The 19,686-nt window shown below is 44.9% G+C and overlaps 1 protein-coding gene across 6 annotated transcripts in view; it reads left to right on the forward strand.

Annotated features, from left to right (window-relative positions):
• SIDT1 (SID1 transmembrane family member 1) overlaps positions 1–19,686 on the forward strand; it is a 98,904-nt gene that overhangs the window by 24,606 nt on the left and 54,612 nt on the right. For all 6 annotated transcript variants that reach the window (XM_039537267.1, XM_039537283.1, XM_039537258.1 and 3 more), the window contains one exon: positions 18,314–18,435. In XM_039537267.1, the coding sequence (XP_039393201.1) occupies positions 18,314–18,435 (122 nt within the window). The remainder of the gene's footprint in view (positions 1–18,313; positions 18,436–19,686) is intronic.

Here is a 19,686-nt window from a genome sequence, read left to right on the forward strand (position 1 = left end):
TCTCAACCTCAGTTACTGCCTCCCTGGGTGATCCTCAGTGTGTCCTTTCCCTTCTGTGTGCCTCAGTGTCTGCACCTGTAATATGGAGATAATACTTGGAATCCTCATTACAAAGGATTCCAAAGCAATTTGCTGTATAAAGTATGTAGGATATACAGATAGCGGACTAGTGTTCTCAACCTGAGGCCAAGGACCAACGATGTCTGCAGAGCATTTCCAGGTGACTCATGAAGCTGTGACTGCCAAAATTGTGAACCATCTGTCTTCAGGCAGCGACAGTTCCTGTTAGTAATAACCTGGTCTGGGTGCCTCTTGGAATTTCCTGAGGTGTCTTTGGCCAAGTAAGCTTATAAAACAAAGCACCGTATGCACCTGCTTCAGGCCTTTCTTTGAAGGAAATTCACTTGTAATCAGATCTGTGCAGGGCATCAAAACTGGAGGGGTCACAAACTCAAAAGGACAGAAGCAGTCCACGCAGTGACCTAGAGTGATGCGAAAAGTGGAGAATGCAGACAACAGATGATAACATTACCATTAGTAAGCATTTCCTGTATGTCATATTACTAGCTATTCAGAGGTTTCAGAGGAGTAGCCTTGTTAGTCTGTATCAGCAAAAACAATGAGGAGTCCTTGTGGCACCTTAGAGATTATGCCCAAATAAATTTGTTAAGCTTTTGTGGGCTAAAACCCACTTCATTAGATGCATGGAGTGAAAAATACAGTAAGCAGATATAAATATACAGCACATGAAAAGATGAGAGTTGCCTTACTTTTTTTTTTTTTTTAAGCTCTGAAATAAGATGCAACAAATGGGAAGAAAGGAGGATGAGGGTGGGGATGATGATAAAACAAGGAGTGATCCAGTCAGGATAACATAACAAGTAAAGATGGCGCTTTTTGAGGAGCAAACACTAAAAAACAGCACACAGTCGGACACTACAGTGACTTTGGCATTATTTAAAAATACAACAACAAAAATGCCTAAATATACATGAAGTACAGCAACACAATGCAATATAACCCAGCACCAGCAAAACAGGCAATTCCAAACCTTCAACACCCTGCAATGGTTTCCCACCTCTACAATTACCTCCCCCTACACCTTCATTTTGGAATACCGGGGGAGGGGGTTAAGTTTTGCAGCATGCCCTGAAGATCACTGGATTTGGTCTATTTCTGATTCTTGTGCATGTATGTGAAAATTCTGAAGCCTGAAAATGCCCTGGCAACAGCCCCAGCTTATGTATGCCAATGAGGCTTCAGCTCACGAGCTGCTGATCCTGAGTGTGGTGCTGTGGCATGGGGAGAGAGGAGGTCTCCCAGATAGGTCCAGATCCTAAGGCATTTATGGCTTTAAAGGGCAAAACCCAACACTCTTTAAACTAAACCCAGAAACCCACAGATCACGGAGCACTGGCTTACCAAGCGGGACACCATATTCTGGCTGGTTTTAAGGTATAGTGCCATGCAGGAGAGCTCACAGAGGGACAGCACTGCAGGGCCGCCCAGAGGATTCCGGGGGCCTGGGGTCTTCGGCGGCGGGGGGGCCCTTCCGTTCCGGGACCCGCCGCCGAAATGCCCCGAAGACCCGCGGTGGGGGCCCCCCGCTGCCGAATTACCGCCGAAGACCGGGCTGCACTTCGGCGGCGGGTCCCGCTTCGGTGGTAATTCGGCGGTGGGAGGCCCCCACCACGGGTCTTCGGGGTACTTTGCCAGCGGGTCCCCGAACGGAAGGGCCCCCCGCCACCGAATTACCGCCAAAGACTGAGCTGAACTTCAGCGGTAATTCGCCAGTGGGGGGTGGTCCTGCTCTGGAGCGGAAGGACCCCCTGCCGGCAAAGACCAGGAGCGGCAGAAGCTCCTGCGCCCGGCCCCACAAGAGTTTTCTGGGCCCCCCCGGAGCAAGTGAAGGACCCCGCTCCAGGGGCCTCGAAAAACTCTCGTGGGGGCCCCTGTGGGGCCTGGGGCCTGGGACAAATTGCCCCTCTTGCCCCCCCCCCCCCGGGTGGCCCTGCAGCACTGGGCAAAGGTAATTGGTACGCTAGGGCTGGTCCCATCTTTATTCTATCCCAGGACTCACATGTTGTATTTGATCCAGTATTGGATACTGGTGGTTGTCTTATAGGCAGTTCAGCAGCCTTGAGGAGGGATTTCTAGGAGGAGAGGGTAGTGGCCGTATAGCGTAATTCAGGGAGGAGGTGCCATAGGCATGTAGCAGCATGGAGGACAGTGCTGAGTAGTCTATGGGGAGAAATGGGCAGTTGAGGTCCGCATCAGGTGGTGGAGCAGAGGTGTGAGGTCGTTGTGACAAGAGATGAGTGGATAATCAGGAAGGATTAAAGCTGAACAGGGCTTTGAAGCTTGAACTCTGGTGGAAAGCAGAGAGCTATTCAAAGAGGAGAGCCAGCGTCAGTGATGATCATAGCAGCTGCATTGTGTATGGACTGGAGGGGGCAATATGGGCATCCAGGAAGACGTGAGCTGCAGCAGAGTGTGTTTTAGGCATCTGTTCTAGAGGTTACCCCAAGGGAGCCAGTGAGAAGGGGGGAGAGAGCAGGGGGTGAACCTGGAGGAGTTCGCTGGACTACAGTAAAATATACTTTGTTCAGTAACCTTCTAGCTTTGGCAGGGCCTTATGGATGAGAGGCTCCGACACTGCATTTCCACTTTTGCAGGCATGGTTTTGATTAGGTTTCTGTGGATGGGACATCAAATGAAAAATAGTAAATAATCTCCCCCTATTCAGTAACGTTCCTAGGGAGCAGGAAAGGAAAGGTGTGAGAGTAACAGCCTAGTGAACGGTGTTGTAGTAAAAGCTCTTGGATGAAAAAATTAATCTATTATTAATATGAGGCCTACAGGACTTCTCTGGGAAAGTATTAAAAGATTAATTAGGGGTTGCTTTCTGGTCAGCTGTACTGCAGAGTGTGTCCTGAGGCCTTTACACATTGCAGCTTCCTCCCAGGGGGTCAGTGTGGCAGATACAAAGCTCTGTAATGATCCTGTGTTGTTGTGGGGAGAGGGGTGTGTGTGTGAATGTACAGTGCAGTAAAAACAAAGATCCTTCTCCTCCCATGAAATGGCAGACTGCCTTTCCAAGAGGTGAAATGTATTATGGAATGGCTCTAGTAACTCCGTCGATTTGGTTGCATCAGGGTGTCTGTTTATAATCGCAGTTTGCCCCCTCTCGGCCCTACTCAACAAGTGTATATAGCGTTTTCTGTTTGTAACAAGCTCTCTCTGTTTGCCCAGGGAGCTTTCACATATTATTGTGCACAATTTGCTAAAACTGGGCTAGGTTCCACTAGTGCAAATCACAGCTTCCTTGGCTACCTTAGGGGCTTGCACAGTGCAGCTGCACCAATTGCTAAAACTGGGGCAGTTTCAAGTGTAGACAAGGCCTATGACAACTGTTTGCAATGTGTTTGGAGAGTAAACTGTGAAAGATCCCTAGGGCCCTTCATTTTCCATTTTTATTTTATTTTATTTTTCCCCAGGAATTTATCAGTGTTTATTTCCACAACAACAATAATAGGTGAAAATCAGTGCAAAAAAATTAATAATTTTTCTGGGAAAATACTGGGATTTATTTTGGTGGCTGGAAAGATGGGGGGGAAAAGTATTCAGTAGATAAAAGCTTTGAATTCTGTTAATCAATGTGATTTGCTGCAGAACTAAAACAGAACTCAAAACACAATGCCACCTCTGAGTTTAAGAAAAGAATACATCTCTAATCCCCAAATAAAACTTTTCATTTGAATAAACAGTTTACTGTTATAGACTTAGAACTACTAATCTATAAATATTTACATTTAATAATCGGGCCACACCATTTGCAGTGTACACACTCATCTTCATCCTTTTCTCTTTCTCTTTTTTTTTTTTAAACTTTCAAATACTTCCTTGAGTTCTGAAATGTATTCTGATACAGATTTTTTTCTTCTCATTTAAGTGTGTCAGATCTTTAGACCGTTATCTGCTAACAGCTTGAAATGTGTACATGGTGGGTGTGAGATTCATCAATATGTGAAACAGGCATGCACGCAAGCTCTGAAGTGCGTGCGCGTCTGGTTTATTGTGTGTATCTTCTAGACTAATAGCCTTACTTCAACAGGAAGCTTTGCATATACACACAGACTAATGTATTATTGTAATACATAGATCTCATGCAATATATTGTACCTTCCTAAAAAGACAAGTTATTTTTATATATTTGAATGATACAAAAGTAGGATGAAAATCAGAAAAAAACAAAATACTTTTTGTAAAACCTGGGAATTTTTCAGTAAAAATCAGTTTAAACTGAAAACCAAGGGGCTTAAAGATGCCTAACCACATTCATGCTTTGTACCTGGTTGCACGCCCTTTAGGAACGAGAGGGAGGAGGGAAGGTTCTGGGATGAGAATGAGCTGAGAACATAAGAGACCTGAAAGGTATAACAGTGCTGGAAATCCAGGATAGAGGAGTGAGCATCAGCTGGATCTGTGAAGCCTTCAGTCTCTACAGCTGTCAATCACGAGCACCTTCCATCTGTTAGAACCTGCAGGGCTGGAAGCTATGACCATGGGGGTTCTGGGCTGCTCAGGCCTCTGCATTGCCATTGGAGGCTTAGGCTGGGCTCCCATGGGAGAACCCTGCATGGCTGGACTTGGCAGAAAGTATTGCCCAGCAGGACCTGAGTGGTGGCCCCTCATAGCCCACTAATTGGCTGCTACCACTGTTTCAACCAGGATGGAAGCCATGAAGGAAGCTGTCTGAGCAATAACACAGACTGCCTGCCCTTGTCTGCTTCAGACCCTGCTTGAGATAGACCTTAGGCTCCAGCTCCTGACTCTGTTTTGTCCTTGACTTCACTATTCAATTGCTAATCTGCCCTCAACCCCGATCTCCTGGTAAGCAGACCCTGCCTGCCTCCTGACACCTGATTCTTGGTCTGTTCACTGGCCCATCTCATACTCTGACCTCCTGGTACCTGACTCAGCCTGACTCCCACCCTGACCACTAGATCTGACCGTCCATGTTGCAGTCATGACCCCATCAGTTCAACACTTTCTTTTAAGGCTCAAAAAACCGGAGGCCTAGAAACTAATCAAATCAGAAGGGTTGGGGGAGGAATTCAAGTCACAGGGTCACTGGAGTTGCCTACACCAGCCTCTGTTGCCAGGACCCCACAGTGAATCTGGTTCCTTATTTGCAAGCAAGATGAATGTGTGTCCTGCCACGGCTTTTCTGGCCAGCCTACAAGAATAGGTTGAATGTGGGAGTATGTGTCCGTTAACGCTGTTGTGTGGCTTCTTCACAGTTACAGTGCATTGAGACCACTTATCTTTTTTTAATTAACTAGCACTTCTTGTTCGCTCTCCCAAAATGCATCCATCCAACCATGCCGCTTAAATGAACACAAGTTACTTTTATTTGGAACAAAAGAAGAAGAACATAACAGAAGTAATTCAAGTTACAGTAACACTTTTTTCAAAATGTGTGTCAGGTTTGATCTAGGTAAACCTGGCTCTTCCTTAATCAGTGATACCATTAGCTGTACAGTCAGATTATAGGCCCTAATATTGCAACTGTACTCCTAAATTTAGTATTTTGGTAATATTACAACCGCTCCATTTCCAGCAGGTGTTTCAGCCAGAGTTATGTGAAAGGAAATCCATCAAGCCAGCTTGACTGTGTTGTATAAACCATATTCAGGGGAAAGGGGGCGGGGGGGCAGGGAGAGAGATCACTAAGATTAATTAAATCACATTTATAGCTGAAAATGACTACTTCATTTGAAGGCAGCTGTCATCATTTCAAAGCCAAGGGTTGGTCTCTCAAGGATGTAGCCGAACTCTGCCTCTGTCATTGGATTTATTATATCCCTGCCAGCCTAGCAGTGAACCGCACTGCACATGTATATTCCAACCCCAGCTGCTGAACTGTACTGATAGGCATGATGTAGACATGCTGACGGTGTCATCACGTGTGAGTGCCTACAGTCAGCGCTGAAAGGTGGGTGTGGTATCATCCGTACATCCTCTGTTGGGTTTGATAGGCTCCTCTGGTAGGGAGATGGACTCTGATCAGATGGGTCCCTTCCATCTATCACAATGATCCCCCTTCTTGGAGGGTTAGAAATTCAAAGGAGCCCTCAGAGCATATGCAATAAAATATAGAAAGGTTATGTCACCGTGGCCGGCCTGCACTCCGGGGCTGGGGGAGCGAGGCCATGCTGTCCGCCCAGCTGGGGGTGTGTGCACTGCCCAATCTCCTGGTGCTCTGGGGCTGGGGTGCAGGGCGCGCCGCCTGCTCACCCACCTGGTGTTCCAGGGGTGCGGGGGCTCAGGTGGTCAAGGGGGAGGGGGGCTATGGGCTCTGGTGGCAGTGGCAGGGCCTTGGGCAGAAGGGGTGGTCCTGGTTGGGGTCTAGCCTCCCTGAGCCTGGGGTTCATCCACTGCCCATGAGTGACATCCTCCTAAATATACATGGCTCATTTCTCCCCTCCATCCAAGTCCTTCAGAGTGCACAGAGGAGGGTCAGAAGGGAGCTGTTATAGCTCCCTGATTGTCTGCTGGCCTGGCCTGGGTGTTAAGTTGCCACGTAGCTGATGTAAGATGCCAGTAAAAAGAGAGCTTTGTCATGCCATGCCCCCATTTCCCCACAGCATGTCACTTACACTGGGATAGAGTGGGGCAACTGCCAGCAGGTATTCTCCAATGGCCATTTATGGCAGAGGATCTGGCCCTCTTTGTGCTGAGTGGCACAAAGATTGCACCAAGAGAATCTATCCCACAGTACCTGAGGTGTTGAGAAAATTTAGCAAAATAAGTATCACACAACTGGATTTATATAATATGTGCTGATCATGTTTGGGTTAAGTTTAGAGGCGAGAGCAACAAGGGTGATGTTGTGGTGGGCGTCTGCTATAGACCACCGGACCAGGAGGATGAGGTAGATGAGGCTTTCTTCAGACAACTAACTAACTAACAGAAGTTGCCAGATCACAGGGAGACTTCAATCAACCTGACATCTGCTGGGAAAGCAATACAGCAGTGCACAGACAATCCAGGAAGTTTTTGGAGAGTGTTGAGGACAACTTCCTGTTACAAGTGCTGGAGGAACCAACTAGGGGCCATGTTCCTCTTGACCTGCTGCTCACAAACAGGGAAGAATTGGTAGGGAAAGTATAAGTGAGTGACAACCTAGGCAGCAGTGACCATGAGATGGTCGAGTTCAGGATCCTGACAAAAGAAAGAAAGGAGAGCAGCAGAATACGGACCCTGGATTTCAGAAAAGCAGACTTAGACTCCCTTAGGGAACTGGTGAGCAGGATTCTCTGGGAGGCTAATATGAGGGGGAAAGGAGTCCGGGAAAGCTGCTTGTATTTTAAAGAAGCCTTATTGAGGGTGCAGGAACAAACCATCCTGATATGCAGAAAGAATAGCAAATATGGCAGGCAATCACCTTGGCTTAACAGAGAAATCTTCAGTGAGCTTAAACACAAAAAGGAAGCTTACAAGAAGTGGGAACTTGGACAGATGACTGAGGAGGAGTATTAAAAATATTGCTCAAGCATGCAGGGGTGTAATCAGGAAGGCCAAAGCACAATTTAGAGTTGCAGCTTAGCAAGAGATGTGAAGGGTAACAAGAAGGGTTTTCTATAGGTATGTTAGCAACAAGAAGATGGTCAGGGAAAGTGTGGGACCCTTACTGAATGGGGGAGGCAACATAGTGACAGATGATGTGGAAAAAGCTGAAGTACCCAATGCTTTTTTTTTTTTTTTGCCTCGGTCTTCACAGACCAGGGCAGCTCCCAGACTGCTGCACTGGGCAACACAGTATGGGGAGGTGGTGAGCAGCCCTCGGTGAAAGAACAGATTAAGGACTATTTAGAAAAGCTGGACATGCACAAGTCCATGGGGCCAGATCTAATGCAGCTGAGGAAGTTGGCTGGTGTGATTGCAGAGCCATTGGCCGTTATCTTTGAAAACTTGTGGCAATCAGGGAGGTCCGAGACAATTGGAAAAAGGCAAATATATAGTGCCCATCTTTAAAAAAGGGGAGAAGGAGGATCCGGGGAACTACAGCCTCACCTCAGTCCCTGGAAAAATCATAGAGCAGGTCCCCAAGGAATCCATTTTGAAGCACTTGGAGGAGAGGAAGATGATCAGGAATAGTCAACATGGATTCACCAAGGGCAAGTTATGCCTGACCAACCTGATTGCCTTCTATGATGAGATAACTGGCTCTGTGGATATCGGGAAAGTGGTGGACGTGACTTTAGCAAAACTTTTGATACGGTCTCCCACAGTATTCTTGCCAGCAAGTAAAAGAAGTATGGATTGGATTAATGGACTATAAGGTGGCTAGAAAGCTGGCTAGATCATCGGGCTCAATGGGTAATGATCAACAGCTCGATGTCTAGTTGGTAGCCGGTATCAAGCGGAGTGCCCCAGGGGTCTGTCCTAGGGCCGGTTTTGTTCAACATAGACATAGACTTTTAGGTCAGAAGGGACCATTATGATCATCTAGTCTGTGGCCTGCGTTGTACAGGAGGTCAGAATCTCACCCACCCACTCCTGTAATAAACCCCTAACCTATGTCTGAGCTATTGAAGTCCTCAAATCGTGGTTTAAAGACTTCAAGGTGCAGAGAATTCTCCAGCAAGTGACCTGTGGCTCACACTGCAGAGGAAGGTGAAAAACCCTCAGGGCTTCTGCCAATCTGCCCTGGAGGAAAATTCCTTCCTGACCCCAAATATGGCGATCAGCGAAACCCTGAGCATGTGGGTAAGACTCGCCAGCCAGCCACCCAGGAAAGAATTCTCTGTAGTAACTCAGATCCCACCCCATCTAACATCCCATCACAGGCCATTGGGCATATTTACCGCTAATAGTCAAAGATCAATTAATTGCCAAAATTAGGCTATCCCATCATATCATCCCCTCCATAAACTTATCAAGCTTAGTCTTGATGCCAGATATGTCTTTTGCCCCCACTGCTCCCCTTGGAAGGCTCTTCCAGAACTTCACTCCTCTGATGGTTAGAAACCATCATCTAATTTCAAATCTAAACTTCCTGATGGCCATCTTCATTAATGATCTGGATGATGGGATGGTTTGCACCTTCAGCAAGTTCGTGGATGACACTAAGCTGGGGGGAGAGGTAGATATTCTGGAGGGTAGGGATAGGGTCCAGCGTGACCTAGACAAATTGGAGGAGTGGGCCAAAAGATACCTGATGAGATTCAACAAGGACAAGTGCAGAGTCCTGCACTTAGGAAGGAAGAATTCCATGCACCGCTACAGGCTTGGGACCAACTGGCTAAGCAGCAGTTCTTCAGAAAAGGACCTGGGGATTACAGTGGACAAGAAGCTGGATATGAGTCAACAGTTGTGCCCTTGTTGCCAAGAAGGCTAATGACGACATATTGGGCTGCATTAGTAGGAGCATTGCCAGCACATCAAGGGAAGTGATTATTCCCCTCTCTTCAGCACTGGTGAGGCCACATCTGGAGTATTGCGTCCAGTTTTGGGCCCCCACAAATTGGAGAGAGTCCAACAGAGGGCAACAAAAATGATTAGGGGTCTGGAGCACAATTTATGAGGAGAGGCTGAGGGAACTGGGCTTATTTAGTCTGCAGAAGAGAAGAGTGAGGGGGGATTTGATAGCAGCCTTCAACTACCTAAAAGGGCGGGGGGGGTTTCCAAAGAGGATGGAGCTAGGCTGTTCTCAGTGGTGGCAGATGACAGAACAAGGAGTAATGGTCTCAAGTTGCAGTGGGGGAGGTTTAGGTTGGATATTAGGAATCACTATTTCACTAGGAGGGTGGTGAAGCACTGGAATGGGTTACCTAGAGAGGTGGTGGAATCTCCATCCTTAAAGTTTTTAAGTCCTGGCTTGACAAAGTCCTGGCTGGAATGATCTGCAGCTTGCTTGTATCCTCTCTTAGGGTGAGAATTTGCTAATGCATATCTAATCTATTTAGTATATTAAGTTTAGTTTGCATTTTTTTGTTTATTTGCTAGGAAATCTGCTTTGATCTGTTCGTTATCACTTATAATCACTCAAAATCTAGCTTTTGTAGTTAAAGCAAAAAACAGGTTTATTATCTAAACCAGTGAGGTGGAGTGAAGTGTATGGGAATCATACCGCAGGGGCAAAGGCTGTTGCATATTCCTCTCCACATGGAAGGGGGGGGGGTGAACTTTTATGAGCTTACGCTATACGGTTCCCTGTACAGCTCAAGACAGTATAATTTTGGGTTTATACTCCAGAGGGGATGTGTGCATGGGGAGCTGGGAGTTACCTTGGCTGTAGCCTTCCTATGCAGGGGCTGGTCAGAGAGCCTGCATGTAACTGCAGCTGGGTGTGGCCCTACCTGTATGAAGGCTAGTGAAAGTGCAAGTCTGGAGGCCTTGTCACAACAGCACAGTGTGAGAGGGAGCCCAGGCTAGTGGGTCAGGGGGCTCAGTGGTACCCCAGTTCTAGGGGGAACCTGTCACAGATGGATCTAGAGAGAGAAGAGGAGAGAATTTGAGACTAGGATTTCAAAAATCTTCCAGCCTTTTGTTTAGATGGCTTGTTTATCTGCAGCACATGCAGGAAATGTCAGGTGTAAACTTTCTGTGTATAATCACCCTCCCTTTTCTCTCTCCCATCCTGTTCTAGGCTTACTTCTCTTCCGTCTGCCCCATTTTGCAGTGCCCTTTGGCTGAGCTGAGAATGTTTGCAGGATTCATTCTATGTAGGGTACAGGTGTGGAGCTGGTAAGGGTACAGTGATTTGTCAAATGACAAAAGATACTATAAGATTAATTCTAGTCTATTCTTACCTTATTCATTTGAGTGTCTCTATTCCAGGGGTTGGCAACCTTTCAGAAGTGCTGTGTCAAGTCTTCATTTATTCACTCTAATTTAAAGTTTCATGTGCCAGCAATACATGTTAATGTTTTTAGAAGGTCTCTTTCTATAAGTCTATAATATATAACTAAACTATTGTTGTATGTAAAGTAAACAAGGTTTTTTTAAATGTTTAAGAAGCTTCATTTAAAATTAAATTAAAATGCAGAGCCCCCCAGACCAGTGGCCAGGACCCAGGCAGTGTGAATGCCACTGAAAATCAGCTCGCGTGCCGCCTTCGGCACCCGTGCCATAGGTTGCCTACCCCTGCTCTATTCAGTTGCACAGGCAGGAGTAACCGCAAGCTTTCCTACGCAAATACACACGCTTCCTCACCAATGTGCATGACTTGTAGGGACCACGTCCATGCATATAAAGAGAGCTCAGCAACACTGTCCCTTCTATCCTTTTAGCCTCTTGGCTGAGATCACTAGCAATGGGGCAAAATGTGGCGGTGCCACTTAAGAGTAGCAATAGGGTAAGAGGCTGATTATTTCTGTACTTGACTTGGTTTGCACATTACATGCGTGCATGGTCACGGATTTCCGACATGACAGAACTACCTATAGCTCAGCCTGTCTTGGATACGTATGACCCAGCATTGGATGGGGAGGACCGGTGAGTTTGGGATGCCTGACTAGAGAGGAGTGGCAATGAGTCACGCTCCATCTACACAATCACAAACCCCACCCGTGCTCTCAGAGAAGATACATATTTTCTTCATTAAGATCAGTTATCGTTGCCATGCGTGTGTGTCTCGCTCTCTCTTTCTCCATGTGGCTTTGGGCAAGCAGCCTCTGGAGTTTCATTGGGAATTTTTTGTTGCCAGCAGTGCTACAAACTGGATTCCTTTTATTTTAAATGACAACATACATTCTGCAGAAGCTGCTATGGCAGGTCCCCAGAGCAGTCCCAGTCTGTATCCTTGGGTGTACTGGCCCATGCACCAACCCTGATGAATGCCCCCTCAAATGAAGTGTGTGTGCACATGCAATATGTAAAAAAGAAATTGCCCCAAAAGAGTTTTTTTTCTAAAGCTTCTGGACCCCTGCTTAAGGTAGAAGACTTAAATGGATGAATTTCTATCATTCCCGTCTTGTCTGTAACATCATAAACTAGTTCTTGTTGCCATGGCAACATGAGGAAACTGGCATCTGGCATGGGAATATCTAGCTTCTCTATAGCAGCTTGTCTCCTGCAGGCTGCCAGGGCCCCACGCTCGCAGCAGACTGCAGTTTCCCTTCTTTTATGACTTGTCACCTTGCTGCTCAGAGCTAATTGAATTTGCATGCTGGAGATGGGCCACTGGGGGGAGGAAAATGGATTCTGAACAGCACTGATTTCTGGGTCACTTGGGATAATGGATTTGCTGTAGATCAGGACCCAGTAGCCAGATGAAGCAGCATTCTTTTTTGCTTTGGTGTAGGATCTTGTTGGTAACTTCCTGTTGCAAAGAGACAGCATGTTTGCTCTATAAATAAGGAGTGGCCTGGCCATATGTGTTGCTATAGCAGCAACAATGGGATTCAGACCCTGAATGACAACTGTGTATCCTACTTCTTAGTTTCAACCTTCCTTCATTGTACTCACGCTGTCTTCCTTACTCTCTGCCTCACCTGCTGTCCAATATAAATGTATAGCAAACACACAAACAAAAGGCAGCTTCTTACACAGGGAGTTGACTCAATATCCAAAGTGTAGCCTTGCAGAGTCAATTCAACAACAGGGGACGGAGCTCAAGTCTACTCTGCCTCATGTATCAAACTCTCAGCCTATGTCTCTGGCAGTGTTGCCAGCTGTCACCATTTCATTGCCAGTCTCTTCTTCTTTGGTGTTTTCCTTAAAGCCTCAGGTCCTAGAGTTGAGGTAATATGGGATAGATAAAGCCTAGTTACGTGCTTTAATTAAAAAAAAAAAAAGTTTTGTTTTTAGCCTTCATAGCTGCAGATACTAGCTTGAAAATGTGACTGGCAAGTCCCCCAATGTCCCTGAAAGCAGAAAGCCCCCCCCCCCAAAAAAAGGGCCCAGCATTTATCGTTATTTAAAATCTCGTGACTTTTTGAGGTTTGACTTATGATTTTGAAGGCTGAGGGGTTGGCGATCCTGTAGAATCTTTATTACCCGTGATGAGGGATATGGCAGAAGGAGCCTAGCTTGACTTCTAGATCGCAGGCTGCAAGAAAGTGTGGTGATGTAAACTGAACCCACATGAGGTTGGAGTCATTAAGCAAGAATAAATGTGACAAAAGTCTTCTCAAGTATAATTATGCTTTAACTTGCACACCACCATTTACATGCAGTTGTAAACCTTTGTTTTGGGCACGATCTGTAAAGACTTTAGCTAAAGTGCAGGCCATTATCTCAGTCTCCCTGTCCTTCAGTGCCCTGCTGTTGGGTATGCGATTGCCATTATGGGACGAGGTGGCAATTTTTACAGGTCTAGCTCTGAGGGATAGAAAGATGAAGTGTGGCTGAGGGGCCTGTTGTTGTCCTGGTGAAAATCTCTTAGGATTTAGCCAAGTTGGAACAGGCTGTGCTTGGTACATAGTGATCAAAGCTTTTGAAATAATAGTTAACTATCACCTAACATTCCCGATGACTTGCAAAAGGAAGCTGCTAACTTGTGTCAGCACTGCATGCAGCTTCTCGAAAGAACTTTGCACCAGGTTCCCAGCAAACATGAGCAAGAATACAGTGGGGCCAGGCAAAATGCTGCTTGTTTGCTTCTCAAAGCAAGGTTTGAATCCAGTGCCTTCCATACCACAGCACTCACCTCCGCCCCTGGAGCTAAAGTAGCAATTTATTTTACTTCTCAGCAACAGTAGTCTCTTATCCTCCTACATTGGCCAGCCATTACAGGGGAACACACAACACTCATTCAAGCAGTAGGCTATGCTGACACCTTTTGAAAAAAAAAAAACCCTTTGACCTAGGAGAAGCAAGTATCAATAACCCCTTATACATATGGGGCAAATAAGGACAACAGACGTTTCACAAGGTCATCGGTGGTAGAGCCAGCAATAGAATTCCAGTCCCTCCATATAGTAGAATCAACCCTTATCCACACTGCATCTTGTTACAGTTAGACAAAATCTTTGTGCTTGGCTGCGCTATCTGAAAACTGACCTCCCCAGAGCCCCGTGAGAGGCTCAGCTGAGTTGGCTTGGCAAATAGCTGTATGCAGTGCTGGATTAAGGTATAAGATAACTAAGCTACAGTTTAGGGCCTCGCAATATGAGGGGCCTCTAAAAAAGAAAAAACTGACTCCATTTCAAGTTTTATCAAAATCAGTTGATAAATAAAGGAGATATGGGAAAAAGAGAGAGAATCTTCTATATAAATATTTTCATTCAAATATGACAAAAACGTACACATCTGGATACACCAATACCCTTATCCTACCCTAACCCTTCACTAATTGTTCGTTATTGACAGGCAGAATGCCAGGGCTGAGATAAAAATGATAATTGCACTTGTAAAATTAGTATTTCTATGAATAAGTCTGCTATCAGTCTCCAAAGGCAGCATTTTGTTGGCCTGCTACTGGTAAAATTCTGACTGCGCCTTCATAACTTATTTAAATAAATCTCACTGCCGATAAAATCGGGGGAAAATGTGAGGTTGGAGATGCCAGTGTTGTGAAGCAATCCTGCCAAGCTCATACTCGTATGTTAGTGTTCTTTCTTCTTTTGATTTGTACATATGTACAACTGTGTATTTTAGTGCGCACGCCACTTTCTGTTTCATGTGCTATCCATGTTTCACATGATTGAGTCTGCAGGTGATCGTCTTATGGACTTGGGTCGAGTGGATCTTGAGGAGGATAAATTTGTGTTGGCTTCCCTCTGTCAGTTTCGGGAACCTTCACAGTAAATATCGGAGAGTGATGACGAAAGGATAAATAGAGGGTTTTGAGAGAAGTGAAGGAAGATATATATCAAAGTATTCTGAGTACTTGTTGAGCAAGGTATTTCAAACTATGTGCATATATGATTTATAGGCTATTAAAGCCTAGAATAGTCAATATATTTGCTTGAATATAGGCTAGTTTTTTCTCACTTTCTCAATGCCTGTCTAGAGATTACCAGTCTGGTAAATTATTTTTCTCTTCGCGCACATAGCTTGTTGTCACTATGTGTGTCCAAGGTGTTTACTCAAGATTAATTAGTGGTCCTGGGAGAGACAGAGGATAGAGAAACGAATGCAAAGAGAGATGTCTGCCTAGAAAAAAGACTGGGATTTTCTGCTCGGCGGGTTTGGAGTGTGTAAAATAATATTTTATTATAGGTAGTATGCTATGTAAAAATTCTTATATAGACTTATAAATCACATATCCTATGCATAATACATTGTATTTTTATAATTTGGCAAAAGAAAAATCACAACAATTCATTGTTTCGTAGCGAAAATTAAATTGGAATAAACATTTTGTAAATATACATTATATATAGTCTGGATAAACTTTGTATTTCCCTAATAAAATTAATCAAAAGTTTTTTCATTTATGAAAAGAAGGATGATTTTCCTTATTCATGATGTAAAAAAAAATTATATATCCTCTCTTGTTTTCCTGTGAGAACATAGACAAAATAGCACTAACTTTCACAGAAATAGCCTGGTAAAATAACACAGGTTTTTGGTGCACACACGCACACGCGAGCACGCACACGCGTGTGTGCGCGCGCGCACACACACACACACACACAGTTGTTGTATAGATATATAAATGTCAATATTTATAATATAAATTTCTTTTTAACTGGTTTCAATAAAAACTTTCTGCTACTAATTTTAGTACCAATATTAGGTAATTCAGCATAACCTTCTATAAAAACAAAACAAATCAATTTATTGGAAAAATACAACCCACATACAATTTTCTGATGGTTTGCTGATTACCTGGGTGTAATTCATATTAGGGCTGTCAAGGGATTGAAAAAATTAATTGGACAATTAATCGTGCTATTAAACAATAACAGAATACAATTTATTTAAATATTTTGGATGTTTTCTACATTTTCAAATATATTGATTTCAATTACAACACAGAATACAAAATTTACAATGCTCACTTTTTATATTTATTTTTGCATTTTGTCAAATCTGCCATGAAAGTGTTCTTAAAACAAACATGCTGGGTCATCATCTGAGACTGCTATAACATGAAATATATGGCAGAATGCGAGTAAAATGGAATAGGAGACATACAATTCTCCCCCAAGGAGTTCAGTCACAAATTTAATTAACACATTTTTTTTTAATGAGCATCATCAGCATGGACGCATGTCCTCTGGCGTGATGGTCGAAGCATGAAGGGGCATATGAATAGTTAGCATATCTGGCATGTAAATACCTTGCAATGCCAGCTACAAAAATGCCATGCAAACACCTGTTCTCACTTTCAGGTGAATAAGAAGCAGTATCTCCCGGAAATGTAGACAAACTTGTTTGTCTGAGTGATTGGCTGAAGAAGAAGCAGGACTGAGTGGACTTGTAGGCTCTAAAGTTTTACATTTGTTTTGTTTTTGAGTGCAGTTATGTAACAAAAATCTACGTTTGTAAGTTACACTTTCACGAGAAAGATTGCACTACAGTACTTGTCTGAGATGAATTGAAAAATACTATTTCTGTTTATCATTTTTACGGTGCAAATATTTGTAATAAAAATGTTACTATATAGTGAGCACTGTACACTTTGTATTCTGTGTTGTAATAGAAATCAATATATTTGAAAATATAGAAAAACATCCAAAAATATTTAATAAATGTCACTTGGTATTCTATTGTTTAACAGTGTGATTAATTGTGATTCATTTTTCAGATCTCAATTAATTTTTGAGTTAATCTCATTAGTTTAACTGCGATTAATCGACAGCCCTAATTTATATCAATATGACTAATAGTTGAGCTTTAAGCTTGTGGATTATCTGCATCCTATATCTTCTATTGCTTCTTGTATCCTATATTGCCATTTATATATTCTCTAAGCATCTCATTGTGTATTCAGACAAGGAATTCCATAATTTAGATGCTCTAACAGAGAAGAGAAATTTCCTGAGAACTCGTCTAGTAAATTGTATTATTTACTGTATTTTTTTATTTTGTATTTTTTATATTGTATTGTTTACTTCTACTTTACTTACTTACATAATTAGTTCAAAGAATTTGTCTAAAATTTATTTTTGTCATGGCGTCATCGTTACAGAGAGGGATGCTGAAAATGAAGATTATTCTATTTTTACAACCTTGCCTTTGTGTATATATGCAGATATAAAGCTTTCATGTTTATAAATTCAATGTCCTTTCTGTGAAAATAATAAATTCCTTTCGTTTTATGGTACTGGGCCTTACACGTGACATAGCTTAGGGCCTCAGAATGTCATAATCTGACCCTGGCTGTATGTGACAGCGATTGTGTGTAGTTAGTGCACAAGACGGGGGGCCTGAAGGAAGAAAAAGGATGATCCCATGGGTAAGGATTGGACTGGTATCCAGGAGAGTGGGGTTTCATCCTCATCCCTGCTACAGATTCCTGTGGAATGCCAGACAAGTCACTATTGGATGTAGCCAGCTGTCTATATGTAGAGAGAATGCCCCTTACCCCCTGCCCCAACGTGATCTCTAGGAGACAGGCAGGTCTTGTGTTACAAGCACTGGGATTCAGGAAACTGAGGTCAATCTGGCTCTGCCACTGTCATCTTACTGGCAAAATCACTTCCCCACCTCTAGGCTGTTTTGCTTCTCTGAGACTTACAGTCCTATTTTGGCCCATTGAGGATTCAGGAGTCAGTTTGGGCTTGAGGCTCTGGGAGTTTGAGTGTCTTTCTCAGGCTCTGGGGGAAATCTCTCAATCACAGCCTGCTCGCCGCCCTCCCCCTCCCCAGCTCAGGAGTGGGGTTGGCATTGTACTCAGGGCCCTAGGGGATGTTTGGGGATGGTGCAGGCCTGACTGGCCAGTTTGAAAGGGTTACACCAAGTACCGAACAGGCAGTAGTGACTAGGCACTGCTCATTGATGAGATGACGGCTCATAAGAGGTGCTGGCTATTTCTGGAGCATTATTGTCCAGGCCGATCTCTGAATGTAACTTGCTGAGACCCCTGCCTTTGCTTTGCCAATGACACCAGCCTCGACTAGTCACTCCTCCCTCAAGCACTCGCGTGCTTCTCCCATGCCACCCCCTATGTATGGGGAAACCTCCCCATCAAAATTTGTGACGCTGCCACCTTCTTCCTTCTTAAAACCTACCTCTGCTGGGACCCCCTACAAACGCTCCCCTCTGCCGCTGGGTGAGGAAACAGCAAGCCGTATCTTCTGCTAAACCCCTGTGTGCTGCCAGGGAGTAACAGAACAAGGGACTGAAGGGACTGAGGCAGCATGTTGTGTAGTTTCCACTAACACTTGCCTTTCCGTCTGTCTTCCCACAGGTGGATGCAGCGCGGGTGTATGTGAAGAGTGACTCTGAGGACCTGCAGTATCCCATCCTGTTTGTAGTTCGCCAGCAGAAGGGGGTCCTGTCATGGCAAGTCCCTCTGATTTTTCGAGGCCTGTAAGTGGCAGAAATTCTCTTTGCAGTTTGTAACAGGCGGGTTGTCCCTCCTTCTCCAGTTGCTAAATCTCACCATTTTACTGCAAGTCTGGGAATACTTGGTGCGGTGGCTTGTTTAAGTTTCCCATGGTCTCACAATTGCTGGCATCCAACTTGTGATTTTTTCTCTTGGTCAAAATGATTGAAGTTTCCCATTAGCAAGGTAAATTGAACAGATTGATTCAACTTAGGAATGCTCTGTTTTCAAAGTGTATGTGCAGCGCATCCTGGCCCCTGGCTCTCCTGTGGTTGGCAGCACTGCCAACTGACCATGCTATGGGCTACTCCAGGGGCGGCTCCAGGCACCAGCACGCCAAGTGTGTGCCTAGGGCGGCAAGCCACGGGGGGCTCTCTGCCGGTCACCGCGAGGGCGGCAGGCAGGCTGCCTTTGGCGGCATGCCTGCGGAGGGTCCGCTGCTTCCGCGGCTTCGGCGGACCTCCTGCAGGCGTACTGCCGAATCCGCGGGACCGGGGGCCTCCTGCAGGCAAGCCGCAGAAGACAGCCTGCCTGCCATGCTTGGGGCGGCAAAATACCTAGAGCCACCCCTGGGCTACTCACAGTTGGCAGATAGCCTCTGCACTTCCTCCTCTTATTCACCAGCATGCTTTTCTCCCCCTCATCCCTCAAATGCTGTGCAAAATACAGCATGCTGAGAAAATACAGGGGAGACACTTCTCAAAAGCATCAAGCTATGTCCTCAGGCATTTCAATCTGTGAGATATACACACACCACACCTGTTTTACAGCTACTTGGAGGGGTGTAGTTAAATAGTTCTTGACTCTTGTCAAGATTTTACTGTATCTGGCTTCATGAGCCAGGGGAGCAGATGGTAGGTAGGCTGGGACATGCAGAATAAGTCACTACAGTTGCAGGAGGGAACATTTCTGCACTGCATTTTGCAAATAGAGGTGAATTGCTGAATATCCCTCAGTGTGGATTTTTCCCAACAACGGTTGGTGAACCTGCCTCTGTGATCCACCAAGTCCTGCAGAGCATCTAGTTGATAAACTGTGAGAGGAGGGGCCTATAACTGGTACATGCATCCCATCACTAGCACTTGCACAACTCAGGAACTGTAATTGTTCCTAACCAGTGACTGCCAGCACACCTCAACCACATAATGCTGCAGCACACAATGGATAGGCATTCATGCCTCCACCACCAAACTACTTTCCAGGGGGGAGGGATAGCTCAGTGGTTTGAGCCTTGG

Source organism: Mauremys reevesii, linkage group 1, assembly GCF_016161935.1.
Source record: "Mauremys reevesii isolate NIE-2019 linkage group 1, ASM1616193v1, whole genome shotgun sequence".
Classification (NCBI taxonomy): domain Eukaryota; kingdom Metazoa; phylum Chordata; order Testudines; family Geoemydidae; genus Mauremys; species Mauremys reevesii.